Source organism: Engystomops pustulosus, chromosome 8 (genome assembly GCF_040894005.1).
Source record: "Engystomops pustulosus chromosome 8, aEngPut4.maternal, whole genome shotgun sequence".
In the NCBI taxonomy this organism is placed as follows: Eukaryota; Metazoa; Chordata; class Amphibia; order Anura; family Leptodactylidae; genus Engystomops; species Engystomops pustulosus.
The window spans coordinates 51,525,471-51,549,527 of NC_092418.1; the positions used below are offsets into that span (position 1 = coordinate 51,525,471).

The following is a 24,057-nucleotide window of genomic DNA, read 5'->3' on the forward strand; positions in this document are numbered from 1 at the left end:
GCCTGGTATACCATGCTTGTATTTCTATTGGAAGATTTCTGCGATTTAACATCCATCAATGCAATTTATCCGTGCCGATATATGTTTCCATTACAGATATTTGCTTGCTGTCATTCTATGGAAAACGAGCTGTGCACCTGTGTGACCATTGTCAGATTTCTGTCCACTAACAGTAAAAATAGAAGCTTTCCATAGAATGACATGAAGCAGAGATCTAAAAATCCATGAGGAATTGATAAAGAAAGTATATTGGAAAATCGTAATACTTTTTATCATAAAAACAATAACAATAATTTGCTGAAATCAAAAACCCCTTTAACTTTTAGCATCTTTGTTTAGCAGTCATATTCTGCGTCTCTATGGCATTCCAGAAAATAATGTCTCTGGATAGAGGGTAGAGTTTGTCTCTAAGTTTTGGAGATAATTTTTTGGCCCACTTGGATCCCTCTGTCTTTCTCTTCTGCATTCCATCTAGAGACCAATGGGCAGAATCAAATTTTGATTTTGAAATCAAAATTTCAAAAAATCAATTTTAAGGGAAATCTACTATTTGTTTTCATGCATTGTGAACCAAACATACCTTGAGAATGCTTGAGAATACAGAAATATATCTTGTTTAATCCCTGATCTGATTTGCTCAAAAAACAATTATAAAAACCAGGACCTTGGGAAAGCTGGGTTGCATGCTGCCTGCCGTTCATAAACACATTACATGGAACTTCCTGAACTGCCCAGACAATACTAATCTACCTGAGTTAGATGACTCATAAACAGCAGCTGGGGGATGGTGCAGCAATTGTTTACTTCTGCCTGTTAGGCACAACACAGTGATTACATCGTTTTCTCGAGCAGTGCATAATTAGGGTAAGAGCAGAAGTGCCAAGCAGCCACAGGAGCTACAGAACCTTATTAGCATAATTTTAGAATAGTGTTTTTAGCAAAATCACTAAATTCAGGGATTAAACAAGATATATATTTTATAACAAGGTATGCTTATAAAGGACTTGGAATATACTCACTATAGAGAGTGTGGATATACACTCACCGGCCACTTTATTAGGTACACCATGCTAGTAACGGGTTGGACCCCCTTTTGCCTTCAGAACTGCCTCAATTCTTCGTGGCATAGATTCAACAAGGTGCTGGAAGCATTCCTCAGAGATTTTGGTCCATATTGACATGATGGCATCACACAGTTGCCGCAGATTTGTCGGCTGCACATCCATGATGCGAATCTCCCGTTCCACCACATCCCAAAGATGCTCTATTGGATTGAGATCTGGTGACTGTGGAGGCCATTTGAGTACAGTGAACTCATTGTCATGTTCAAGAAACCAGTCTGAGATGATTCCAGCTTTATGACATGGCGCATTATCCTGATGAAAGTGGCCATCAGATGTTGGGTACATTGTGGTCATAAAGGGATGGACATGGTCAGCAACAATACTCAGGTAGGCTGTGGCATTGCAACGATGCTCAATTGGTACCAAGGGGCCCAAAGAGTGCCAAGATAATATTCCCCACACCATGACACCACAACCACCAGCCTGAACCGTTGATACAAGACAGGGTGGATCCATGCTTTCATGTTGTTGACGCCAAATTCTGACCCTACCATCCGAATGTTGCAGCAGAAATCGAGACTCATCAGACCAGGCAACGTTTTTCCAATCTTCTTCTGTCCAATTTCGATGAGCTTGTGCAAATTGTAGCCTCAGTTTCCTGTTCTTAGCTGAAAGGAGTGGCACCCGGTGTGGTCTTCTGCTGCTGTAGCCCATCTGCCTCAAAGTTCGACGTACTGTGCGTTCAGAGATGCTCTTCTGCCTACCTTGGTTGTAACGGGTGGCGATTTGAGTCACTGTTGCCTTTCTATCAGCTCGAACCAGTCTGCCCATTCTCCTCTGACCTCTGGCATCAACAAGGCATTTCTGCCCACAGAACTGCCGCTCACTGGATGTTTTTTCTTTTTCGGACCATTCTCTGTAAACCCTAGAGATGGTTGTGCGTGAAAATACCAGTAGATCAGCAGTTTCTGAAATACTCAGACCAGCCCTTCTGGCACCAACAACCATGCCCCGTTCAAAGGCACTCAAATCACCTTTCTTCCCCATGCTGATGCTCGGTTTGAACTGCAGGAGATTGTCTTGACCATGTCTACATGCCTAAATGCACTGAGTTGCCGCCATGTGATTGGCTGATTAGAAATTAAGTGATAACTAACAGTTGGACAGCAGTACCTAATAAAGTGGCCGGTGAGTGTACACCTGTATACGGCAGATACTTAACTTTGTTACTGTGTAGACGTAATGCCTTTAAAATACACATGCACGCATCATCCTCCCAATAACCAGAGTGGAGGCATCCTAAAATAAGCGGCATACACAAACTTCTTGTGCAAACAAATTGGACACAAGCTCTAAGTTAGCTACAAATATAGCCATCCTGCAATGTAATCATCGGCTCCAACCCCAAGCGCAATTGTGATTCTACATAACCTTTAGTCTTTGCCACATTTGAAAGTACTGCATTTTACCAGAAGATTTTCCTTGTCACACCCCAATTTTGTATATTTTAATAATAATAACAGTGGAATCATTGCAATAAGAACAGCCAAGTGATTAAAGGGGTTGTATAGCCATTGTACATAAAATGTGAAAATTGGTGCATCTCTATTAGATGCTCCTTCTCTCATTTTCCAAGGTCCGCCAATTCTTTTGGCTGTGAAAATGTTTTTTCAACTGTTTTTTATCTTTTAATCCCTCTGGCATGGAACAAAGACTAAACATGGCCGCCACGCTCTGCAGTAAGACTGCAACTCACAGGATGCTCGATTCCTATGGCACTGTGTGTGCGTGTACACTGCACACATTGTTCCCTGATTGGCTGTTTAAGCAAGTGCTGGTCTATAAGCAGTGGAGCATGCACGTACACTCTCATGTGTGGATGTGAGCGAGCGGCTGCGTAGCAGAGACATTGCAAAACGTATGCGGGGCTGGGATCTGCTGTAAGTCTCTTTGTTGTATCTTTGGAGATTGGGAGTACACAAATGCAGTCTGGGAATAAAATATTTGTTTTATAACTCAGAAATTGTTTACAACATTAAATTAGTAATTTAATTATCGTTAAGGGTAAATTTTAAGGCCAATGTGCTTGACTGTCAGTGGCAGATCAAGTGTCCCATGGCCCCTGGGATTTTCACACAACTATATTACTGTTCATAAAAGTAATATAATGATGCACTTCAAACGTGCTCTTATACCCCATCTATTTAGAAAGCCAATCACATTCCATTATTGCATGAATTATTCACCCTGACAACAATCCAGACCAGATCTCCCAGACAGTGTAGGAAATGTGGATGCTGCCCCTGGCCCAGCCTCTGTGTAGCCTGCAACTAAACTCCCCCTCATACTGTAAATACTTGTGTATAAGCCGAAGCTCCTAATTTTACCTGGGCAAAGTTTTTCACTGGAGTATAAGTCCTAGGGTAGGAAATGTGTCCGCTACTCTAATAAAATGTCCTGCAGCATCCGCACCTCATTACTGAAATGTTCACAGCAGAGCCCCCATTTAATGAAATGTCCACAGCAAATGCTCCCTTTTATTAAATGTCCACAGCTGATGCCACTTTTAATGAAATGTCCACTCCAGATGCCTCCTTTAATGAAACATCCACAGCAGATGCCCCTCTTAATGAAATGTCCCTCCAGATGCCCCCCTTAAATGTAATGTCTACTGCAGATGCCCCCTTTAATGAAATGTCTACCCTAGATGCCCCCTTTTGATGAAATGTCCAGATCCCCCTTCAATGAAATTTTCACCCAGATGCCCCTTTTTAATGAAAAGTTTACCACAGATGCCCCTTTTTAATGAAATGTCCACCCAGATGCCCCCTTTTCATGAAATGTTCACTCCAGATGCCCCCTTTTAATGAAATATCCACAGCAGATGCCGCCCATTAATTTAATTTCCACCCAAGATGTCCCCTTTTAATGAAATGTCTACCGAAGATTCCCCCCTTTAATTAAATGCCCACCACAAATGTCCTCTTATAATGAAATGTCTACTCTAGATGCCCCCTTTTAATGAAATGTCCACCCCGGATGCCCCTTTTTTAATGAAATGCCCATTCCAGATGCCTCTTTAATGAAATATCCTCTCCAGGTGTCCTCTTTTAATGAAATGCCCACTCCAGATACCCCGTTTTAATGAAATGTCCACTCCAAATGCCCCCCTTTTATGAAATGTCTACCGCAGATGCTTCCTTTTAATGAAATGTCTACCCCAGATGCTTCCTTTTAATGAAATGTCCACCCCAGATGCCCTCCTTTTAATGAAATGTCCACCTCAGATGCCCCCTTTTAATAAATTGCCAACTCCAGATGCCTTTTTAATGAAATATTCATTCCAGATGCCCCCCTTTAATGAAATGTTCACAGCAGGGCTCTCTGGAAAAAAGTATACTCACCTTTGGCTTCCTGTCCTCGGCCCCACAGCTCCGTCTTCTCCACTTCCAGCCCCGGTGCATACACCAGGATGCTGCAGTGTTGCGGCCGCGTGACATTATTGTGTAAGGGTCCACAAGGTGTAAACTCCCAGGCCAGAAGAGAAGACTAAGGCGCACGGATGGGGAGACTGATTGCGGATCTTCATATAGGGGTATACACTGCCTATATGAAATTTACGCCATTGTTGACTGTACAACCCCTTTATTGCTGTTTTGATCAACCTCTTATGCACCAGAAGTAGGGTCCTACTTTCTGATGATTTAATCCCCTTGGATATTCATTCACTAAATTGTTTAATTTTTTATTTTTTGAACAACAGAGAACATTATTTTTCTAAATAACGCTTTGGGAGAAATTAATTAAATTGAATTTGCATTGTATTTAGCAAAATATATTCATAGAAAAATCAATTCACAGAATATATTTTATATGTGGCATACCATATATACTGGAGTATAAGCGACCCGAGTATAAGTTACCCGTTTTTGCCACAAAAAAATGGGAAAACTTATTGACTCGAGTATTAGCCTAGGATGAAAAATACAGCAACTACTCTTTAATAAAATGTCCAGCAGTTTCCACCTTCAAAAAGAAATGTCAAGCAGAGCCCCCCTTTAAAAAGAAATGTCCAGCAGACACCCTCTTTACAAAAAAATGTCCAACAGAGCTCCCAATAAAAAAAAAGTAATAAGTAGTAGTGGTGCTTCTGAAAAAACGTGGCTGAAACGTATATATGGTAAATTTAAATTTTTTTATTATAATAAACACTACTCACCATTCTTTTTGGTGACCAAATTTCCAGACTCAATAAAAGACATTCTCCCGGTCCTGCATAGCTATAGGGGAATGAGTGTGGTTATCTACCAAAAATCATCTACTTCTCAAAGTTCTACCTGGGAAATGTGCTCTTTGGGTCCTATGTTAATAGTTAAATCCTTAGTCCTGTATCTTTCAGACTGTAATTAGCTAATTCTTTTTGTATTCATGATGCTTTTCACAATTCCCTTTTGAAAAAGTATATCCCTGTTAACAGTGACTAACCTATAAGCTTCTGTTGTGATCCAGAGGGATCTAGAATTTGAGGTAGAAAATTTTTTGGATTGTCTCATGGTCCAAAATTCTGTCTGTCAGGGTCCAGGGGTAGTGCACCCACTGGACCACCGTGGACGATGAATTAAGCCGACACCTGGGACCAGAATCTAATTGGTACCCGGTTTTCACCAGTGCCCGCCCCAAAGCGGGTTGGACTTGCTGTGAGGTACAAAGACACTGAGCAGAATCATAGTCGGGGATAGGCAGGAGGTCAGGAAGGGCAGCACAGGATAGGTCAAGGCAGGCAAAACAGGATCAAAGTAAATAACTGAACCAGGGTCCCAACAGGAAATCACTATAACAGCACAGGGCATAAGAACAAGCTTTCTCTAGGGCACAAGGCACAAAGATTTGGTTGGTCGTGCAGGGAGAGGCAGGGTTATAAAGGGTTCTGGGAAGGACCAGCATCAATCAACGGTGTGCTGGCCCTTTAAATCTTAGAGAGCCAGGTCACAGAGAGGGGCCCAAAACAAGGGTCGCGGGAACACTCTTGACACTGTCTAATACTTGGTTCATTGGAAGGGTTGTGGTCCTGAGGATGAGACTAATGAGATTCTGATGTAATCTAAGGGGGATAGCAAAGAAACTACTGAAAATAGGTAACAAAGATAATAGGCAAAGTTGTTTTATATCCCAAGAGCTATTGATTTGTGTTTTATCTTTTATTATACTTATATCATGCAATAACATGCAAATATATTTTTAAAAATCATACAATGTGATTTTGAGTATTAATGTTTTAGAGTTTGTCTCCCACAGTTGAAAGAAACCCACAATAAAATGAGAAAACAAGTTGTGGGAAAATGAGTAAAATATACTGTAGGTGGAAAAACAAGTTCAATATTGTCAGGACTGGGGATGAGTGGATCCTCTGGACCACCACGGGAGGTGGTACTAGCCGACATCTGGGACCGGAATCTAAGTATTACCTGGTCTTCACCAGAGCCCGCCGCTAAGCGGGATGGTCTTGCTGCAGCAGGGTACCACCAGGTCGTTCCACAGTTGTGACAAGCCCACGGTGGCAGCCGAGGCAGCAGGAGACAGTCTCGTGGAGGCAGCCTCCAGAGGCCCTCTATTACCTGTGGCATCAGTCTTTTTTACTTGACAAAGGGGTCCCTGTGCCCGAAATGCATTGTGACTTGAAGACCTTGTAAATCGATCATCAATAAAACCTTTTTACCAATACCCTAGAGTGCACCATTCGATTAGACCACCTTCTATAAATACCCTCCACATCTCCTGTACCTTTAGCAACGGCAGACTGGAGATGTCTATCTGAAGGCAGCACCTGCAAAAATTGTCCTCGTAACCTGAACGTAGCGTTGTGCCTACCCTTAGCACAACCAGACACGGTGAGCACATTTCCTCCTACACACTGAGACTTTTCTTAAAAAGGTGTCACCATATTAGCGCTCTCTCCCTGTCCTTCCTTGCCACTCTCTACCCCCTAAATCTCCAGAGCAGGAAGACACAGGAACACAGAGGAATGCAGGAACACAGAACACGGGAACTCAGGAGCAGGAACACACAGAAAAGCAGAGGAACGCTGGACCATGGGACATGGTAAATCAGGAGCAGGAACACACAGGAACGCAGGAAAATTGTAAGAAAGCTTTCACAATGGCGTAGGCTCAAAGGTACGGCAGGGAAAGAAGGGAGGTGCTGGTTAATAAGGTGGAGGTGTTCAGCCAGCGCACTGCTGGCCCTTTAAATTTCCGACAGCTGGTGCGCAAGCGCCCTAGGAGATGGGTATGCGTGCAAGGCAGTCTGCTGGGGAGCAGGAGCCGGGAAAGCTGAGGCCGGAGCTGCGGCAGCCACGGGGGCACATGGAGGAACACGGGTGTGCCCAAGATCCGAGACAGGGATCCCAAGAGCACCCGTGACAGTACCCCCCCTTTCAGCCTTCCCCTCTTCCTAGGCCTGAGAATTCGCTGAAGCAGACTCTTGTCCAGAATGTTATCCTCTGGCTCCCACGATCACTCCTCAGGACCAAATCCATTCCAGTCTGCAAGAAAGAGCCGTCTACCTCTCACCATCTTCATATTCAGGATCTCTTTCACCTCAAAGACATTGGTGGAATCAGCCTGTGGTGCCGGGGTGAAGAGGTTGAAGATGACTGGTTTGAGGAGAGAAACGTGGAAGGAGTTGGGTATGCGCATTCTAGGAAGCAGCCACAATTTGTAGGCCACTGGGTTGATTCGACTGAGGACTTCAAATGGACCCAACAACCGGGGTCCCAATTTGTAGCCAGGGATCTTCAGCCGGACATATCTGGAAGATACCAGACCTTGTCACTGGGAGCTAAGATGGGAAATGGTCTGCGTTTTTTTGTCAGCTTGATGCTTGGTCTGAGCCAAAGCAATGAGGTACAGACTTGTTCCCAGATAGCTTTTCGATCCTGTACCAAGTCCTCCACAGCAGGAACATCAGCGGACAAGGGTAACAGAAGAGGAGGCAGTGGATGCAGTCCATAATTAATAAAGAAGGGAGCAGAATCGGCAGAAGTGGAGTCCAGGAAATTGTTGGAGAATTCCGCCCATGGTAGAAGCCCAGTCATCCTAATGGAGATGGCGGAGATAGAAACCCAAAGTCTGATCCACCCTCTCCACTTGGCTGTTAGACTGAGAGTGATAAGCGGAAGAAAAGTCCAATTTCACAGAGACCTCCAGAACTTGGACACAAACTGAACACCTCGATCTAAAACAATGTGCCGGGGAAGGCCATCAAGCCGAAAGATGTGCTGGAAGAAGAGACTGGCAAGCCATGGAGCAGAATGCAAACTTGGGACATCTTGGAAACGTGGTCAGTCACCACCCAGATGACTGTATTGCCAGATGATGGTGGCAGATCAGTGATAAAGTCCATAGCCACACGAGACCATAGGCAGGTAGGCACCGGTAACAGCAACAGAAGACCAGCAGGTTTTTGTCATGAGGGCTTATTGCAAGCACAAGAGGCACAGGAACCCACAAAATCCCAAACGTCCTTGACCAAGTCAGGCCACCAATAGAATCGGGAAATGAGGGCCACAGAGCGCTGCACCCCAGGGTGCCCAGCCACATGAGAAGAATGTCCTCAGGTCAGGATCCTCTTTCCAAGACTAGGTCGCAAGTCTTGCCGGGAGGTAGTTGCCGGAGGTCCATGGGCGCTGCAAGCACCAGCCTCTCTGGAGGAATGATATCCTCCCCCGGAGCAGAGTCCTCCCCCATAACATTGGAAGCACAGGACAAGTCATCAGCCTTGATGTTTTTCTGAGCAGAACGAAAATGGATCTGGAAGTCAAAGCGGGAAAAGAAGAGAAATCCCAAGGCTTGACGTGGGTTCAATCCCTGAGCCGTCTGAGGGTTCTTGTGGTCTGTGTACATGCTGACTGGAAATCGGGCTCCCTCCAGCAGATGGCACCATTCTTCCCAGAAAAGCTGGATAGCCAGAAGCTCACTGTCAGGACTGGGAGTCTGTGGACCCGCGGGAGGTGGTACTAGCCGACCTGGGACCAGAGTCTAAGTGGTACCCGGTGTTCACCAGAGTCCGCCGCAAAGCGGGATGGACTTGCTGCGGCGGGTAACCACCAGGTCGTTCCACAGGTGCAACTAGCCCGCGGTGGCTGCCAAGGTAGTAATACAAGAGACAGTCTGTACACGGAGTGACGGGAGTAGAATAGCACTGAAAGGTACACCAGGACTCACGTCAGGAATCGCAGGAGCTGGCACACAGGAACGCAGGACCACAGGGACGGACTGGCACACAGGAATGCAGGAATCACAGGAACGCAGGAATCACAGGAGCTTTCTCTTCAGGGAAATATGAAGATCCGGCAAGAGCAATAGGAAGAGGCTGGAATTTAAATCAGGCCAGCGCCAATTATTGGCGTGCTGGTCCTTTAAATCTCAGCGAGCCGGCGCGCGCGCGCGCCCAAGAAGACTGGGACACGCGTGCCGTGCAGCGGGAGCTGCGGAGGACACCGCTGGAGCTGGGGGAGGTGAGTGCAGCCGGCCACCGGAACATTGAGAGGCACGGGTGCACCCACGATCCGAGACAGGGATCGCGGGAGCACCCGTGACACTCACGATCTCCAATAGAATAGTTTCTCTCTGCGGAGGAGAACATTTTGGAGAAGAAGCCGTAGGTGAGAGTTCGCAGAAGAAAAGGCAGTCTTTAGTTTTGTAAAAGCCTCTTCTGCTGCTGGAGAGCAGACACAGGAATTGTTTTCCTTGTTTGCGCCACCATCGGAGTTACCAGAGACGAGAAATGCTGGATAAATTGTCTATAATAATTTGCAAAGCCCAGAAATCTTTGAATAGCATGTAGTCCCACTGGACGTGGCCACTGAAGAACCACAGATAACTTGACAGGATCCATATGCAAGCCTTTATCGGAAATTATGTAGCCGAGGAATGGAAGGCCCTTCTGATGAAACTGGCATTTCTCCAGTTTGAAGTAGAGATGGTTAACCCTGGTTAACGTACGGCACTTGCCGTACGTGGGACTGGTGGGGATCAAGATCAGCAGGGTACACAAGGATATCATCCAGGTAAACCACAACACAGAAGTGGAGAAGCTTTGCTCACACCTAGGGAGGCTTCTCCCAACAACCCTAGGTGCTGGCTTTTCCCGGACATGTAGTGCTCTAGGCTGGCACAATACTGGCAGAGGTTCTCTTGACATCGTCTGGAACGATGTAGGGAGAGGCGGATTCTGTCCACCTGCATAGGTTCCTCAGCAGATGATACAGGTGGAGGCTGGACATGTGTGAACGTCAGTCCGCTAGGGAGCAGGAGTCCGGACAGGTGAGTCCACAGATGCGGGGGCACACGGAGGGACACGGGTGTGCCCGCGATCTGAGACAGGGATCACGGGAGCACCCGTGATAATATACATTTGATATTTTATGTATTTTATTGCCCTCTACAGAAAAACAAGTAGTTAAGTGTAAGAACATAAATGTGCCTTTTAGCCAGTACTCTGTGGCCAGCTTTTACAGCACTAATCTACTAGCACTCCCAAGTAGGGTAGGGCCATTTTGGCATTCCATCTCTTATGTTAAAATTCCCTGTTTACTCATGAAAAATCGCCCCCAAAGCCATATGCAAATAAGCTGAAAAAGGTCACTTTTAGAGGATAGAAGAGGAGCGTCATGTCAGACACCTCTATCCTGCATTCTATAGTACCTAGAACCATGTTATGCCATATTATCATATTAAATATAAGAAAAAGAATTAGTTAAATAAATATGTTGGAATTGGATATGGGCAGATTTATTAAGCTGTTTGTGATAAAATTCTGTCACAATTTGAGACATAAATCTGCCACACCATGCAACACATTTATCAAAAGGTTTCAGACACTTTTACGACTGTTGGGCCAAAAGGGGTGTGGTTTTGTGAGTAAGCTGGGTGACTAAGTTGCAAACAAAAAAAAAAATGCAATTTTCATGAACCAGCTAAAAGGAGATGCATAATTGACTTGACAGTCTTAACCTCTTCACATTTGCCATACAGCTATTTACATCCTAACTGCACAAAGTTTCTGCTATCTGCACATGCATAGACATTATGGTAGGGGCACACTTCAAATGGCTATAAAAGCTTATAGTTTTAAGCTGAGCACACTTACTGGCTGGCATTTCCATTTTGATACTGGTTGTTATGCACTTTTTCCAATTGCTGCTATTGCTGAGAAAAGGGATTTATAAATATATACATTTTAGGTTGCGGCCCTCCTGGGTGCCTGGGAGTATCAGCTTCGCGCTACGTCCGCACATAATTATACCAATATTTTATAAATCGTTTTTCTTAGCAATAGCAGCGTTCCTTTAACCCCTCAAGGATGCAGGGTTTTTTCGCTCATTTCTCGCCCTCCACCATAACTTTTTAATTTTTCTGTGTACAGAGCTGTGTGAGGGCTTATTTTGTGCGTAACAAATTTTACTTTCCTGTAATGTTATTTATTATTCTATACTGTGTACTGGGAAGCCGGAAAAAAATTCCAAATGTGGAAAAATTGTGCGTCACGTTCTTGTGGGCTCAGTTTTTGCGACTTTCACTCTGCAATCCAAATAACACCTTTATTCTTTGGTTCAGTACGATCGAGATGGTAGCAAATTTATACAGGTTTTATTGCGTTTTAATACATTTTAAAAAAATTTAACAAATGTGTACGAAAAAGGAATAAAAAATTTTGCCATGTTCTAACGCTAATAACTTTTCCATACTTTGGTGTAAGGAGCCATTCAGCATCGGGTCAGACGAAGACCCGAGGCTGTCATGGCAACTGATCATGCGCCAGTTACATGGGTCATGAAAAAAGAACTGGTATGATATGTAAAGCTGTTCCAAGATATCCACATTAAAGACAACCATAACTAAACTTCAAAAACTAACCTGAACACTCGGGTACCAATCATAGTATCATAGTATATAAGGCTGGAAAAAGACACAAGTCCATCAAGTCCAACCTTTAAGAATTAAATAAATGTTTTATCCCCATAACCCGTGATATTTTTGCTCTCCAGAAAGGCATCCAGGCCTCTCCTGAACATGTACATAGAGTCCGCCATAACAACCTCCTGCGGCAGAGAGTTCCATAGTCTCACTGCTCTTACAGTAAAGAACCTTTGTCTATGTTCATGGTAGAATCGCCTCTCCTCTAGGCGCAGAGGATGCCCCCTTGTCCTGGTCACAGGCCTAGGTATAAAAAGATCTTTGGAGAGATCCTTGTACTGTCCGTTCAGGTATTTGTACATTGTAATGAGGTCTCCCCTCAGTCGTCTTTTTTTCTAAACGGAATAATCCCAAATTTTGTAATCTGTCATTGTATTCTAATCCCACCATTCCCCTAATAATCCTGGTTGCTCTCCTCTGCACCCGTTCCAGCTCTACTATATCCTTTTTATACACTGGTGCCCAAAACTGTACACAATATTCCATGTGTGGTCTGACCAGCGATTTGTATAAGGGCAAAACTATGTCTTTATCATGAGAATCTATTCCTCTCTTGATACATCCCATTATTTTATTTGCTTTAGCAGCAGCCGCCTGGCTCTGGTCATTAAAATTAAGTTTACCATCCACCAATACCCCCAAGTCCTTTTCAGCTCCAGTTTTACTAAGTATTTGACCGTTTAGAACATAATTATACTTTTTGTTTCCATGGCCCAAGTGCATAACTTTACATTTATCTACATTAAATCTCATCAACCATTTCTCTGCCCACTCCTCAAGCTTCCACAAATCCCTCTGTAATGCTAAACTATCGACCTCAGTATTTATTACTTTACACAGCTTAGTATCATCTGCAAATATTGAAACTTGACTGTGTAAACCCACTACAAGGTCATTAAGTGGAGTTACTGTGGCACTCCACTAGTAACCTCAACCCAATCTGAGAATGTGCCATTAATGACGACCCTCTGTTTTCTATCACTAAGCCGATTACTTACACAAATACACAGATTTTCTCCTATTCCCAGCAGTCTCATTTTATATACCAACCTTTTATGTGGCACAGTGTCAAATGCCTTTGAAAAGTCCAGATATACAACATCCACAGCGCCCCCCAGATATAGGGGCACATTTACTTACCCGGTCCAGTCGCGATCCAGCGGCGGGTTCTCCGACGCTGATTCGGGTTCTGCTGGGATTCACTAAGGTCCGTGCGCCGATATTCACCAGGTGTCGCTGCTGCGCCGAGGTCCGCTGGAGTTCACCTGCTTTTTTCTGGTGTATGTGAGTGCTTGATCTTGCGACACAAATGGCTTTTTAAATTCTGTGGTTTCTCCGAATCCTTCGGGTTGTCCGGTGGCCACGCCCCCCGATTTCTGTCGCGCGAGAGTCGGCGCGATTGCGCCAAAAATCGATCGCGTGCGCCACAATTCCGTGAAATATAGCGCAAAGAGGAAATATTCGGGAAAAACCTGACGGATTCGCGGCTGCGGACCCTTAGTAAATGTGCCCCATAGTCTTGAACTTACCTCCTCGTAGAAACCAATCAGATTAGTCTGACAGGACCGATCTCTCATAAACCCATGCTGACGCTGGGTTATAAGGTTGTGCACAGTGAGATACTCTAGGATAGCATCTCTAACAAACCCCTCAAATATTTTCCCCACCACAACAGTTAGACTCACGGGTCTGTAGTTTCCAGGATCGCTATTTGATCCTTCTTTGTATATTGGTACCACATTTGCTATGCGCCAGTCCTGTGGAACATAACTAGTCCTCAGTGAATCTTCAAATATTAAAAATAACGGTCTGTCTATCACGGTACATAGTTCATGCAGAACCCGGGGGTGTATGCCATCTTAGTGCTTGCGAGGCGGCGCCGTACCTCTTCCTGGGTTAAACATTGTTGACATTCCAAAAAGAATTTACATTATTCCTCATTGTGTCTTCCACCAGGGGATTTTCCTGGGTAAAGACAGTTGAGAAGGCGACATTCAGTAGACTGGCCCTTTCCTCATCATCTTCCACCGTGACCCCCATGTTATTTCTAAGGGGACCCACACTCTCTGTTTTTAGTTTCTTATCATTTATATACTTGAAAAATAATTTGGGATTATTTTTGCTCTCTCTGGCAATTTTTCTCTCAGTCTATTTTTGCAGCCTTTATCTGCTTTTTACAGGATTTATTTTTCTCTCTATGCTCCTGGAATGCCTCATCGCTACCTTCACGTTTTAGCACCTTAAACGCCTTATCTTTCTCGCTTATTGCTTTCCTTACAAGACTAGTTAGCCACATTGGCTTTTTCTTGTTCCTCTTATGCTTTTTCCCATAAGGTATGTGTTTCTCACAGGACTTTTTCAGAATATATGAGAAAAATTCCCATTTTGGTGGGGGGGGGGGGGGCTTTTGTCTTTGAGAACATTATCCCAGTCTATGCCTTTAAGGTCTTCCCTTAGTTGCAGAAAATTTGCCCTCCTGAAGTTTAGAGTGTTGGTTGCCCCTTCTCTAACGTTCTTAGTAAACCGTAGTACAAAATCAATGATATTATGATCACTATTCCCCAGGTTCCCCCCAACCTGTAGTTTTGATACCCTATCAGGTCTGTTGGTTAGGATAAGGTCCAGCAGTGCCCCCCCTCTTGTTGGCTCCAGGACTATTTGCGACAGGTAATTGTCTTTTGTTGTTGACAAGAACCTGCTGCCTTTGAAGGACCTGCAGGTTTCTGCCCCCCAGTCGATATCTGGGTAATTGAAGTCCCCCATGATAAGTACTTCACCATGCTTTGAAGCCGCATCCATTTCACTTATCAGCATTTCCTCTGTTGCCTCCATTATATTTGGAGCCTTATAACAAACCCCTAGTAATATTTTATTATTCTTTTTCCCTCCCCTTATCTCCACCCATAGGGACTCCACATTTGCATTACTGATGGCATCTCGCAAGACAGGCTTGAGGCAAGAATTCACGTATAAACAAACCCCTACCTCTTTTTTATTTATACGATCCTTTCTAAAAAGACTATAACCATCTAAAGCAACAGCTCAGTCATAGCTAATGTCCAGCCATGTCTCGCTGATACCCACTATATCATATTTCCGCTCCAACATCAAGAGTTCCAGTTCCTCCATTTTGTTTGTGAGGCTTCTGGCATTTGTGTACATACACTTTATATGGTTTTCCCTGTCCGTATTCCTTTTGTTCTTATTCTCCAATCTCATTCCAGCCCCCCTTCCTCCCCCATGGACTATGACTCTTCCCAGCTCTCTATCTACACTGTCTATTTGCCCTGCACAAGTGTAGTTGCCCTCCCCCCAGGTCTCTAGTTTAAACACTCCTCCAACCTTCTAGCCATTTTTTCCCCCAAAACAGCTGCACCCTCCCCATTAAGGTGCAGCCCATCCCTACTGTAGAGCCTGTAGCCGACAGAAAAGTCAGCCCAGTTCTCCATGAACCCAAAACCCTCCTTCCTACACCAACTTTTGAGCCACTTATTTACCTCCCTGATCTCCCGCTGCCTTTCTGGTGTGGCACGTGGTACAGGCAGTGTTTCGGAGAAAACTACCTTTGAGGTCCTTGCCCTGAGCTTATGGCCTAAATCCCGGAAATAATTTTTAAGGACCTTCCACCTACCTCTTACTTTGTCATTAGTGCCAATGTGGACCATGACCAGCTTGGTAAACCTTGGTCATGAAAAGGGTAAGCTACATCAGAGTATAAGGCCCCTTCTACACTCGCGAGTGTGATGCGATGAACCCGCATTACACTCGCAACGTGTGCTGCCCGGATCTCCCAACCCGAACGCTGCAAACCGGAAGTGAACTCAGCATGCCAGTTAAGTTCTGGTTTGCAGCATTCAGACCAGGAGATCCGGACAGCACGCGTTGCAAGTTTGATGCGAGTTCATTGCATCACACTCGCGAGTGTAGAAGGGGCGTAAGACTGACAATCTAACTTTGCAATGTCTAACTCTGAGACACTGTTAATTAATTTGGCCCAAAGGTTTTAATTGTAAGTCGCTCACAGAAACACATGCCTGATGGGATTTGAAAGATGAGATTCTTATATTTAATATAATACCGAAATCATTCTTAAAGAGAACAAGTGATGTGAAGTGATATTCCCCTTTAAGCCTGTAAAAGTGACTCGTCCCAGGTAAAAGTGTCTCTTCTCTGCACATTTGCCTTTAACTATAGAGTGACTTTTAACATATAATCTGTATGATTCCTTCTTTTATTTCAAACCCAATTGAGGGTAATGTTTGTCTATTGTGCAAAAATGACGACCATAAAAAATATATGTAAGAATGCTTACAGTAACTGTTTTGTCTTGTCAGATACTTCCAATGTTACTTACAATAGCTTAAGATCAACCGTAGATAATATGTAAACTTCTATAAACTGTCTATACCTAAAAAAAAATTTCAGAATTTTTAAAGCAGCTTATATACTTGGTTGAAGTGCACCTCTATAAACCCTGGTCTATATGAGGATTACTTTATATCAATGTAAAAACTGAGTCATGAGGATGAAACAACTGCCTGTAAAGCTCAAAGAGGAGAAGAGTACAAAAAATTTCAGTTGAAGTAATAATTTCCATGAGCAAAGAAGATTTCATAAATCTTATTGTACATTCAGGTGAATGCATCTACATGTCAGCTTGCAGGAGAGGAGGAGGGTTGCTATGGGGCCAACAGTGTCAAGGGGCCCGTCATCAGACCTAACACACTAAAGACATACCATTATATACACGTTATACCGCACATTGTACAGCATAGTATGTATAACAGTGCACATCTGTCACAATCTCAGGGAATAGTCCATTAGAACTAAAGTCTTGTGGACTCCCTGGACCCGGGAGCGGAGTCTTTGTCAGAGCCCGCCGCAAAGCGTGATGGTCTTGCTGCGGCGGGGAGCCACCAGGTTGCTCCACCGACCGCGACACCTAACTTACCTTTACATGGGCGCCGCCATCTTGGATGCCCGATCGCCGCCTGGAACGTCATCGGAGGGCGGCGATCGGTTGCTATGGCAGCCTAGAGTCTCATTGAGACTCGTAGGCTTGCCAGGTGCAATGATTTCTAATAGCCGCCAGAGGGCAGGCTATTAAAAATCATTGTAAAATAGGTATATACTGCAATACAGTAGTATTGCAGTATATAGTATTAGCAATCAGACCCTGCAGGGATAAATTACCCTGGAGGATCTAAAATAATGGTAAAATTTTTTTTAAAAAAATAAGAAAAAATATGAAAAAATAGTGAAAAAAAAAGTCAAAGTTTAAATCACCCCCCTTTCCCTAGAACTTATATAAACATAAATAAACAGTAGAAATCATAAACACATTAGGTATCATCGCGTCCCAGAATGTCCGATCTATCAAAATATATTAGCGATTTTTCCCAGCGTTTAATCCTGTAACGTAAATTGGCGCCCAAAGTTGAAAATGGCACTTTTTTGCCATTTTGAAAAATTTAAAAGATTCTATAAAAAGTGATCAAAAGCCTGTACAGTCCTAGAAATGCATTAAAAATGTCATCAAAAGTCGCCAAAAAATTACACCACCCACAGCCCCATACACTGAAGTAAGAAAAAGTTAGTAGTGCCAGAACATGGCAAAATGAAGAATTTTTTTTTTCGTACAGAAGGTTTTAATTTTTTTAAATGTATGAAAACATTATAAAACCTGTACAAATTTGGTATCCTCGTGATCGTACCGAACCAAAGAATAAAATAGACATGTGATTTGGGGCGCTCAGTGAAAGCTGTAAAATCCAAGCCCACAAGAAAACGGCGCAAATACGTTTTTTCATCATTTTCACGGCATTCTGAATTTTTTTCCTGCTTCCCAGTATTCGGCATGGAATAATAAATACCATCACTATGAAGCTCAATTTGTTACGCAGAAAACAAGCCAAAACAGAGCTCTTTACATGGAAAAATAAAAAAGTTACAGATTTTTGAAGGTGGGGAGTGAAAAATGAAAATGCAAAAACGAAAAAGGGCCACGTCCCTAAGGGGTTACGATACTTTCTCACAATATTCCTCATTATTAAAATGTCCAGCAGCAGCCTCCTCTCCATAAAATGTCCAGCAGCAGCCTCCTTCCAAAAATAAAATGTCTTGCAGCTTCCTCCCTGCAATAATGAAATGTCCAGCAGCCTCTCTTCGATAAGATAGCATCAGTTAGCCTTTACTGCTACTGCTACTGCATTGTCCATTAGCAGAAGTCACAGAGCCTCTCATGGTATTAAAAAAAAAAAATAATTAACTCAATACTTCCCATGCTCCTGCTTCCTCTTCTACCTTAATCATTCCATGCAATAATGTGGTCAGAAATATGTCTGTGTCCTCTGCCATTTTGTATGTATGCCTCTGCCCTTGCGCTCTGATAATAGATTGTATGCATGTCATTACACACAGTCTTTGTGACAAAATTGCAAATGAAAAAAAGCATGTAGTCTTCAAAATCTCTTTGGACCTTTGATTTCATCCAATCTGCATGGCATTAAGATATTTTGAAGATATTTTTGTTCTAGATAAACCTATAGTTGAAACTACATGATAAACTACATATGGAACCTGCAATAAGTGAATTAGAGGGCAATAGCATGTGTTTTAGAATTTATATCTTTTGTATCTCTCATGTTTTACAGCGGATATTTTGACACATGAAAAGCAAAAGTGCTGCTTCTTCAAGTTCAGCTCCATAATGCAATACAATAAAATAGCAAAAGCTCAGCTATGGATATATTTAAAACCGGTCCAAAAGCGTACCACAGTTTTTGTACAGACCTTAAAGTTACCCAGATTTTTGAATGATAATTCACGATCTACTGGAATCAGACCACTAAAACTCGAAATGAATCCTGGGCCTGGGATGTGGAAAAGTATCGATGTGAAAACTGCTCTCCAAAATTGGCTTAAACAACTGGAATCCAACATTGGCATTGAAATCAAAGCTACCGATGAAAATGGAAGAGATATTGCAGTTAGCCACCGTGGTTTGAATGAAGATGGATTGGTATGTTATAGCAAAAGAATTTTCAATATTAAAATGATAAAAGAGTTCAATAAGGCATATATTTTATAGTGCATGTAGTCTTGTTCAGGGTCCTGTTGATAAGCACTTTTCCTACCTATTAGAGACATCTATGCCATTGCCCTATGTAGCATTTATACATGGCAAATATATTTATGCAAATATCCCACTCAATTTAATATGAATTCTAGAAATCCTGACAACTGCAGCATACAAAAACCCATTTGCTTGTATTTAATGGATTTTTGCTGACCTTATTGCTGTGGAGAAATATACAGTTCAATACTATCCAGTGGGATAGTTCACATGGAGGAAAATGATTAACATTTTAAGGTGGTTGTCTGAACAGCAACTGGCTATTTTTTCACAAAGACCATCTTTGCCTCTATGGAAGTTAGATTCACCGAGTGAATCCACCCAAATCCACCATGGGAGTTTGCCTACTCAACCTTTAACTAAGCAAAGAGGAATGAATAATAGCAAAAGCTCATGGTTTTGATGTTTTTAAAATATCTTTATAAGATTACAAGGGCTGCCAACGGCTTCCAGGATGGGGGGTCTAGTGGGGCTGTGTTCAAGGGGCCCTAACTTGAAAGTGGCTCGGGCTCCCCCGAGTCACATAAGAGTAGTAGGGCTCTGCCACAGATGCTCTTGCACAGCCTATGCTCCCTCTCATCTCTTTTCACTGCAGCGGTAGAAGAGAGGAAGGGCGGGGCACAGCAGTAGTTCATGCCAGGCATAGAATACAGGAAGAGGAAGCAGAGGGATGTGTTTAACCCTTTGTCTGCCCCAGCATAGCATCCTGCTAGCTGGATTGCCCTCCTGCATGGTTGACACATTTCACTGTGGGTAAGTATGCATCAGATATGTCTGTGTGATGCATATATGTTTCTATATGTATGTTTCTGCATGTGTGTACATGTGTGAAATAAAAGGACATGCAGTATTTAACCTGTGTGTATGTGCATATTTTTGCATGTAATTGTGTGTGTGTATATAATATGTGTGTGTGTATGATTGTGTAATTGCATAGAGCAGGTGATTTTTTTGTGTATAGGACATTTTTTTCTATCAGTGATGTATAAAATTTGTATTTATATATGTAAGTTTTGGTGTGAACTTAATTTCTTTCACGTCCTTCCATTATTTAAAGTAGAAAAATGTAAGTAGCAAAAGAATGACAGAAGGAAGCCCCATACATGTAATACAATGGGGAATGGTGATGGAGACCTTTTATAAATGTAACACTATGAGGCATGGAGTATTGAGACCTTCTATTCAGTTTCTGTTATTCTCTTCTATAACAAAAGAGGATATTGCAAATTATTATGGGAATCCTTGTGGGAACTGACACTTTATAACTGGTCTGGACCTGAAATCCATGAGGTCTATGCACGCTGGACTAAAATCAGCAGGATTTTACAAAAATGTTTTATAATTTATAATGGTGAAATGTGTGATAAATCCACAGCTAATGTGTATATTGTGATGTTTTGTGGCAGCTGACGTCTGTATAGTGATGTTCTACAGAATCTGAGGTGTGTATAATGAGGGTCTGTGGCAGCCGCAGTGTATATTATGGGGTTCCAGGGTTGGCACAAGTTTTGACATTGAGCATGGAAAACAAATGTGTCTGAGGAAGGGGGGCCCACAAAATTTTCCAGTCAGGGGTTCAGAAATTCCTAATGACGACCTGGCTATAATGAAAGACAGTGTTAAGGGTTGTTTTTATAAATGGCCTGAAAAGCCCTAACTATAGTAGTCCTGTGCTACTTTAATAACAACAGAGACTAGGAGACTCCCCAAGAGGTACAGCACTGAATACCCTAGGAAAATTGAAGGTAATGCTGCATTCACATGACCGTATGGGGGGATGTATCTACAGCCACATGCGTACGTATGTATGTACGTATGGTATGTACGGCTCCGTTCATGTGGAAAAGATTGGACATGCCCTATCTTTCCCAGCATGCACGGCCGTGCATCTTGCATCACTATGGAGAGGGGAGGGGTCACCCCTCCTCCTCTCCAGCGTGTCGGACGTATGCATATGTTTGTGTAAATTTGTCCATAGAATAATTTTTTGTTATTGTTTTAGGGCATAGGAAGTAAATATTACAAAAAGCAGCCCATATGATACATCTTAGTGTGTCAGATAGATGTGTATGATATACACATATATTTCATGTTGTAAACAATTTGTGTATTTTAATGCATGTAATTAATATTTCCTTTGAAGTTTTAATGAATTTTATTGTTTTTACCATCAGAATCCATTCATAGAGGTCAAGGTTATGGATACTCCAAAAAGATCACGTAGAGATTTTGGCCTAGACTGTGATGAGCACTCAGCAGAGTCTCGATGCTGTCGATATCCACTGACGGTAGATTTTGAAGCCTTTGGATGGGACTGGATTATTGCACCAAAAAGATACAAAGCCAATTACTGCTCTGGAGAATGTGGAGTTGTATTTTTGCAAAAATACCCTCATACTCATCTGGTTCAGCAAGCAAACCCCAGAGGTACTGCAGGGCCCTGCTGTACGCCAACAAAAATGTCCCCAATCAACATGTTGTATTTCAATGAAAATGAACAAATTATCTATGGGAAGATTCCTGCAATGGTGGTTGATAGATGTGGTTGTTCATGAGTATTTTCTTGTCTACATAAGTGAATGTTTTATTTGCTTCAAAACTTATGGAACTATGACAGTTCATCAATTAAGTCTGGAATTATGGCGGATCCTAGATTTTAATTTTGGAACAAATTTCAAGTCCTTACCCCTGCTAACATCCTCTCTTTTTGAATCCATGGGGCAAAATCATCTCTTTAAAATATTCATATAAATAAATAATACATTACAACATAATTACACCAACATCCTACTATGCTCAATCAAACAGTACTGCAATATAGTGGCTATATCCTAGTTAAAGCCAAATTATTTCATTGACAATAGTAACAATCTGTAACAATAGTAACAATCTATAACACTAAAGATGCCCTAACAATACTGGTGATCATAATGTTAATGTAACAATTTCAAAGATGTTATCCACAACATTGTAATAACATTGCACTGCCCATATCTAAATTTCTGCTCACAATTTTGGCATCAACTGTTGTATTCTATGATTTCTACCTGGACAGTTGTATCCCAAGATACTGACACTTGCAACCTGCTTGGCATGCTAACATTATTTTGAATTGTAAAAGCTTTAGATCTAGCAGAAAAAGTGCATTATGCAGATATTTTTGCCATATTGTCTAAGTCCTACATTAGGTCAGGTCCAGACACAAAAAAAGTTGTATACAAGAAAGAAAAAGTTAATTTGAATCAATGTGGTTAAGTGTCTTATCATTGCATGTCCTCCAGTCACTTCTGCTGCAGCTTGGGTGTTATCATTGCTGGACCAATCACAGGCCTCAGCATTATTAGTCAGCATGAGTGTCACCTTACTGACTAACCTTAGCAGTTGATTTATGTTATGCTTCTAATTTATCTCACTAGCCTGGTCCTTTACAATAACTGGCTTCAGCAATCTTTTACCTCATAATACTCAGACTAGTAATTGGCTCTAGCAGTAACAAATCAATGAAGCTAGATGCACAACCAATTAAAAAAATCTGCTCCAAAGCCATGTGCATCTATCCAGAATAGTGTCATATTTTGCTGGATATGAGTCAAGTTTAGAAGCTTCACAGGAAGTACCACTTCAGATGTCCCTTTAACTTGCTTTTTATGTCAAACTAAACAGAGAATCTTGTCTATGAGAACCAGAGATATGCAAGTAAAGAAATAGGCGGGAACTAAATCTTTAATTTCAGCTTGCATCTAAGTATGTCTTTAACTGCCTGTTTCTCCTGCAGTAGCGCCAATTTACTTTATATTCACTGTGGGTTGGCCTGGAAATGCAGGTGATTACGTGACCACTGCAGCTTATTAATGGTCTCTGGAGTGGGATGAGTGATGACAGTTTAATATCACCATTCTTGCTCCTATGATGGCCTATGTCACTTGTCTGCAGCAGTGGTCACATGAGCACCTGCACTTTGTGCCCAGATGAGAGTATACACTAAGCAAGCAGGAAGCAAGAGCAAGGTAAATATGTATATATATTTTTTTTAACAAACCTGCCTATTTTTTTGTGTGAAGAAGAAGCCATGTTTTATGGAAGCATCATATACAACTATTTGTATGTTTAAGTATAATAGTGGAGAAAAAGGTCTGGGGTCAGTGCTTCAAATTGATCCATTACAGTAAGAAGCCAATCCAATGAAGTAAAGGATGGTTATAAGTAGAGATGGGCTAATCGATTCTAACGATTCTAAATTGGTTTAGAATTTCAGGGAAATTTCGATTTGTCACGAATCCAAAGTTTACAATGATTTGTGGGAACGAATTTTGAAATATTTGAACATTTTTTTAAAATGTTTCCCCCTTTATTAGCAAAATGGCCATGAGCACAACGTGTTATATGGGGCAGAGAACTCTGGGAAGAAGAAAGGAACATGGCGGAACTGTTCCTCACTGTAGGGTGATAGTGTTCCTCACTATATGGCGGTACTGTTCCTCACTGTATGGCGGTAGTGTTCCTCGCTGTTTGGCGGTATTCTTCACTGTATGGAGATAGTGTTCCTCACTGTATGGGGGTATTATTCCTTACTTTATGTGGGTAGTGTCCCTCACTGTATGGGGGTAGCTTCCCTCAGTGTAAGGCGGTAGTGTTCCTTACAGTATGGAAGCAGTGTTCCTCACAGTATGGTGATAATGTTCCTCACTGTATGGCGATAGTGTCCCTCGCTGTATGGAGGAAGTGTTCCTCACTGTATGGTGGAAGTGTTCCTCACTGTATGGTGGAAGTGTTCCTCACTGTATGGTGGAAGTGTTCCTCACTATATGGTGGAAGTGTTCCTCACTGTATAGAGGAAGTGTTCCTCAATGTATGGCGGTAGTGTTCCTCACTGTATGGCAGT

General features: G+C 42.5%; 1 protein-coding gene across 1 annotated transcript in view; it reads left to right on the forward strand.

Annotated features, from left to right (window-relative positions):
* Positions 1-23,206, forward strand: part of LOC140075274 (growth/differentiation factor 8-like) — a 33,108-nt gene extending 9,902 nt beyond the window's left edge. The window contains exons 2-3 of the mRNA XM_072120915.1: positions 18,694-19,061; positions 21,350-23,206. Of these exons, the coding sequence (XP_071977016.1) occupies positions 18,694-19,061; positions 21,350-21,730 (749 nt within the window). The 3' untranslated portion in view covers positions 21,731-23,206. The remainder of the gene's footprint in view (positions 1-18,693; positions 19,062-21,349) is intronic.
* The last annotated feature ends 851 nt before the right edge of the window (positions 23,207-24,057 follow it).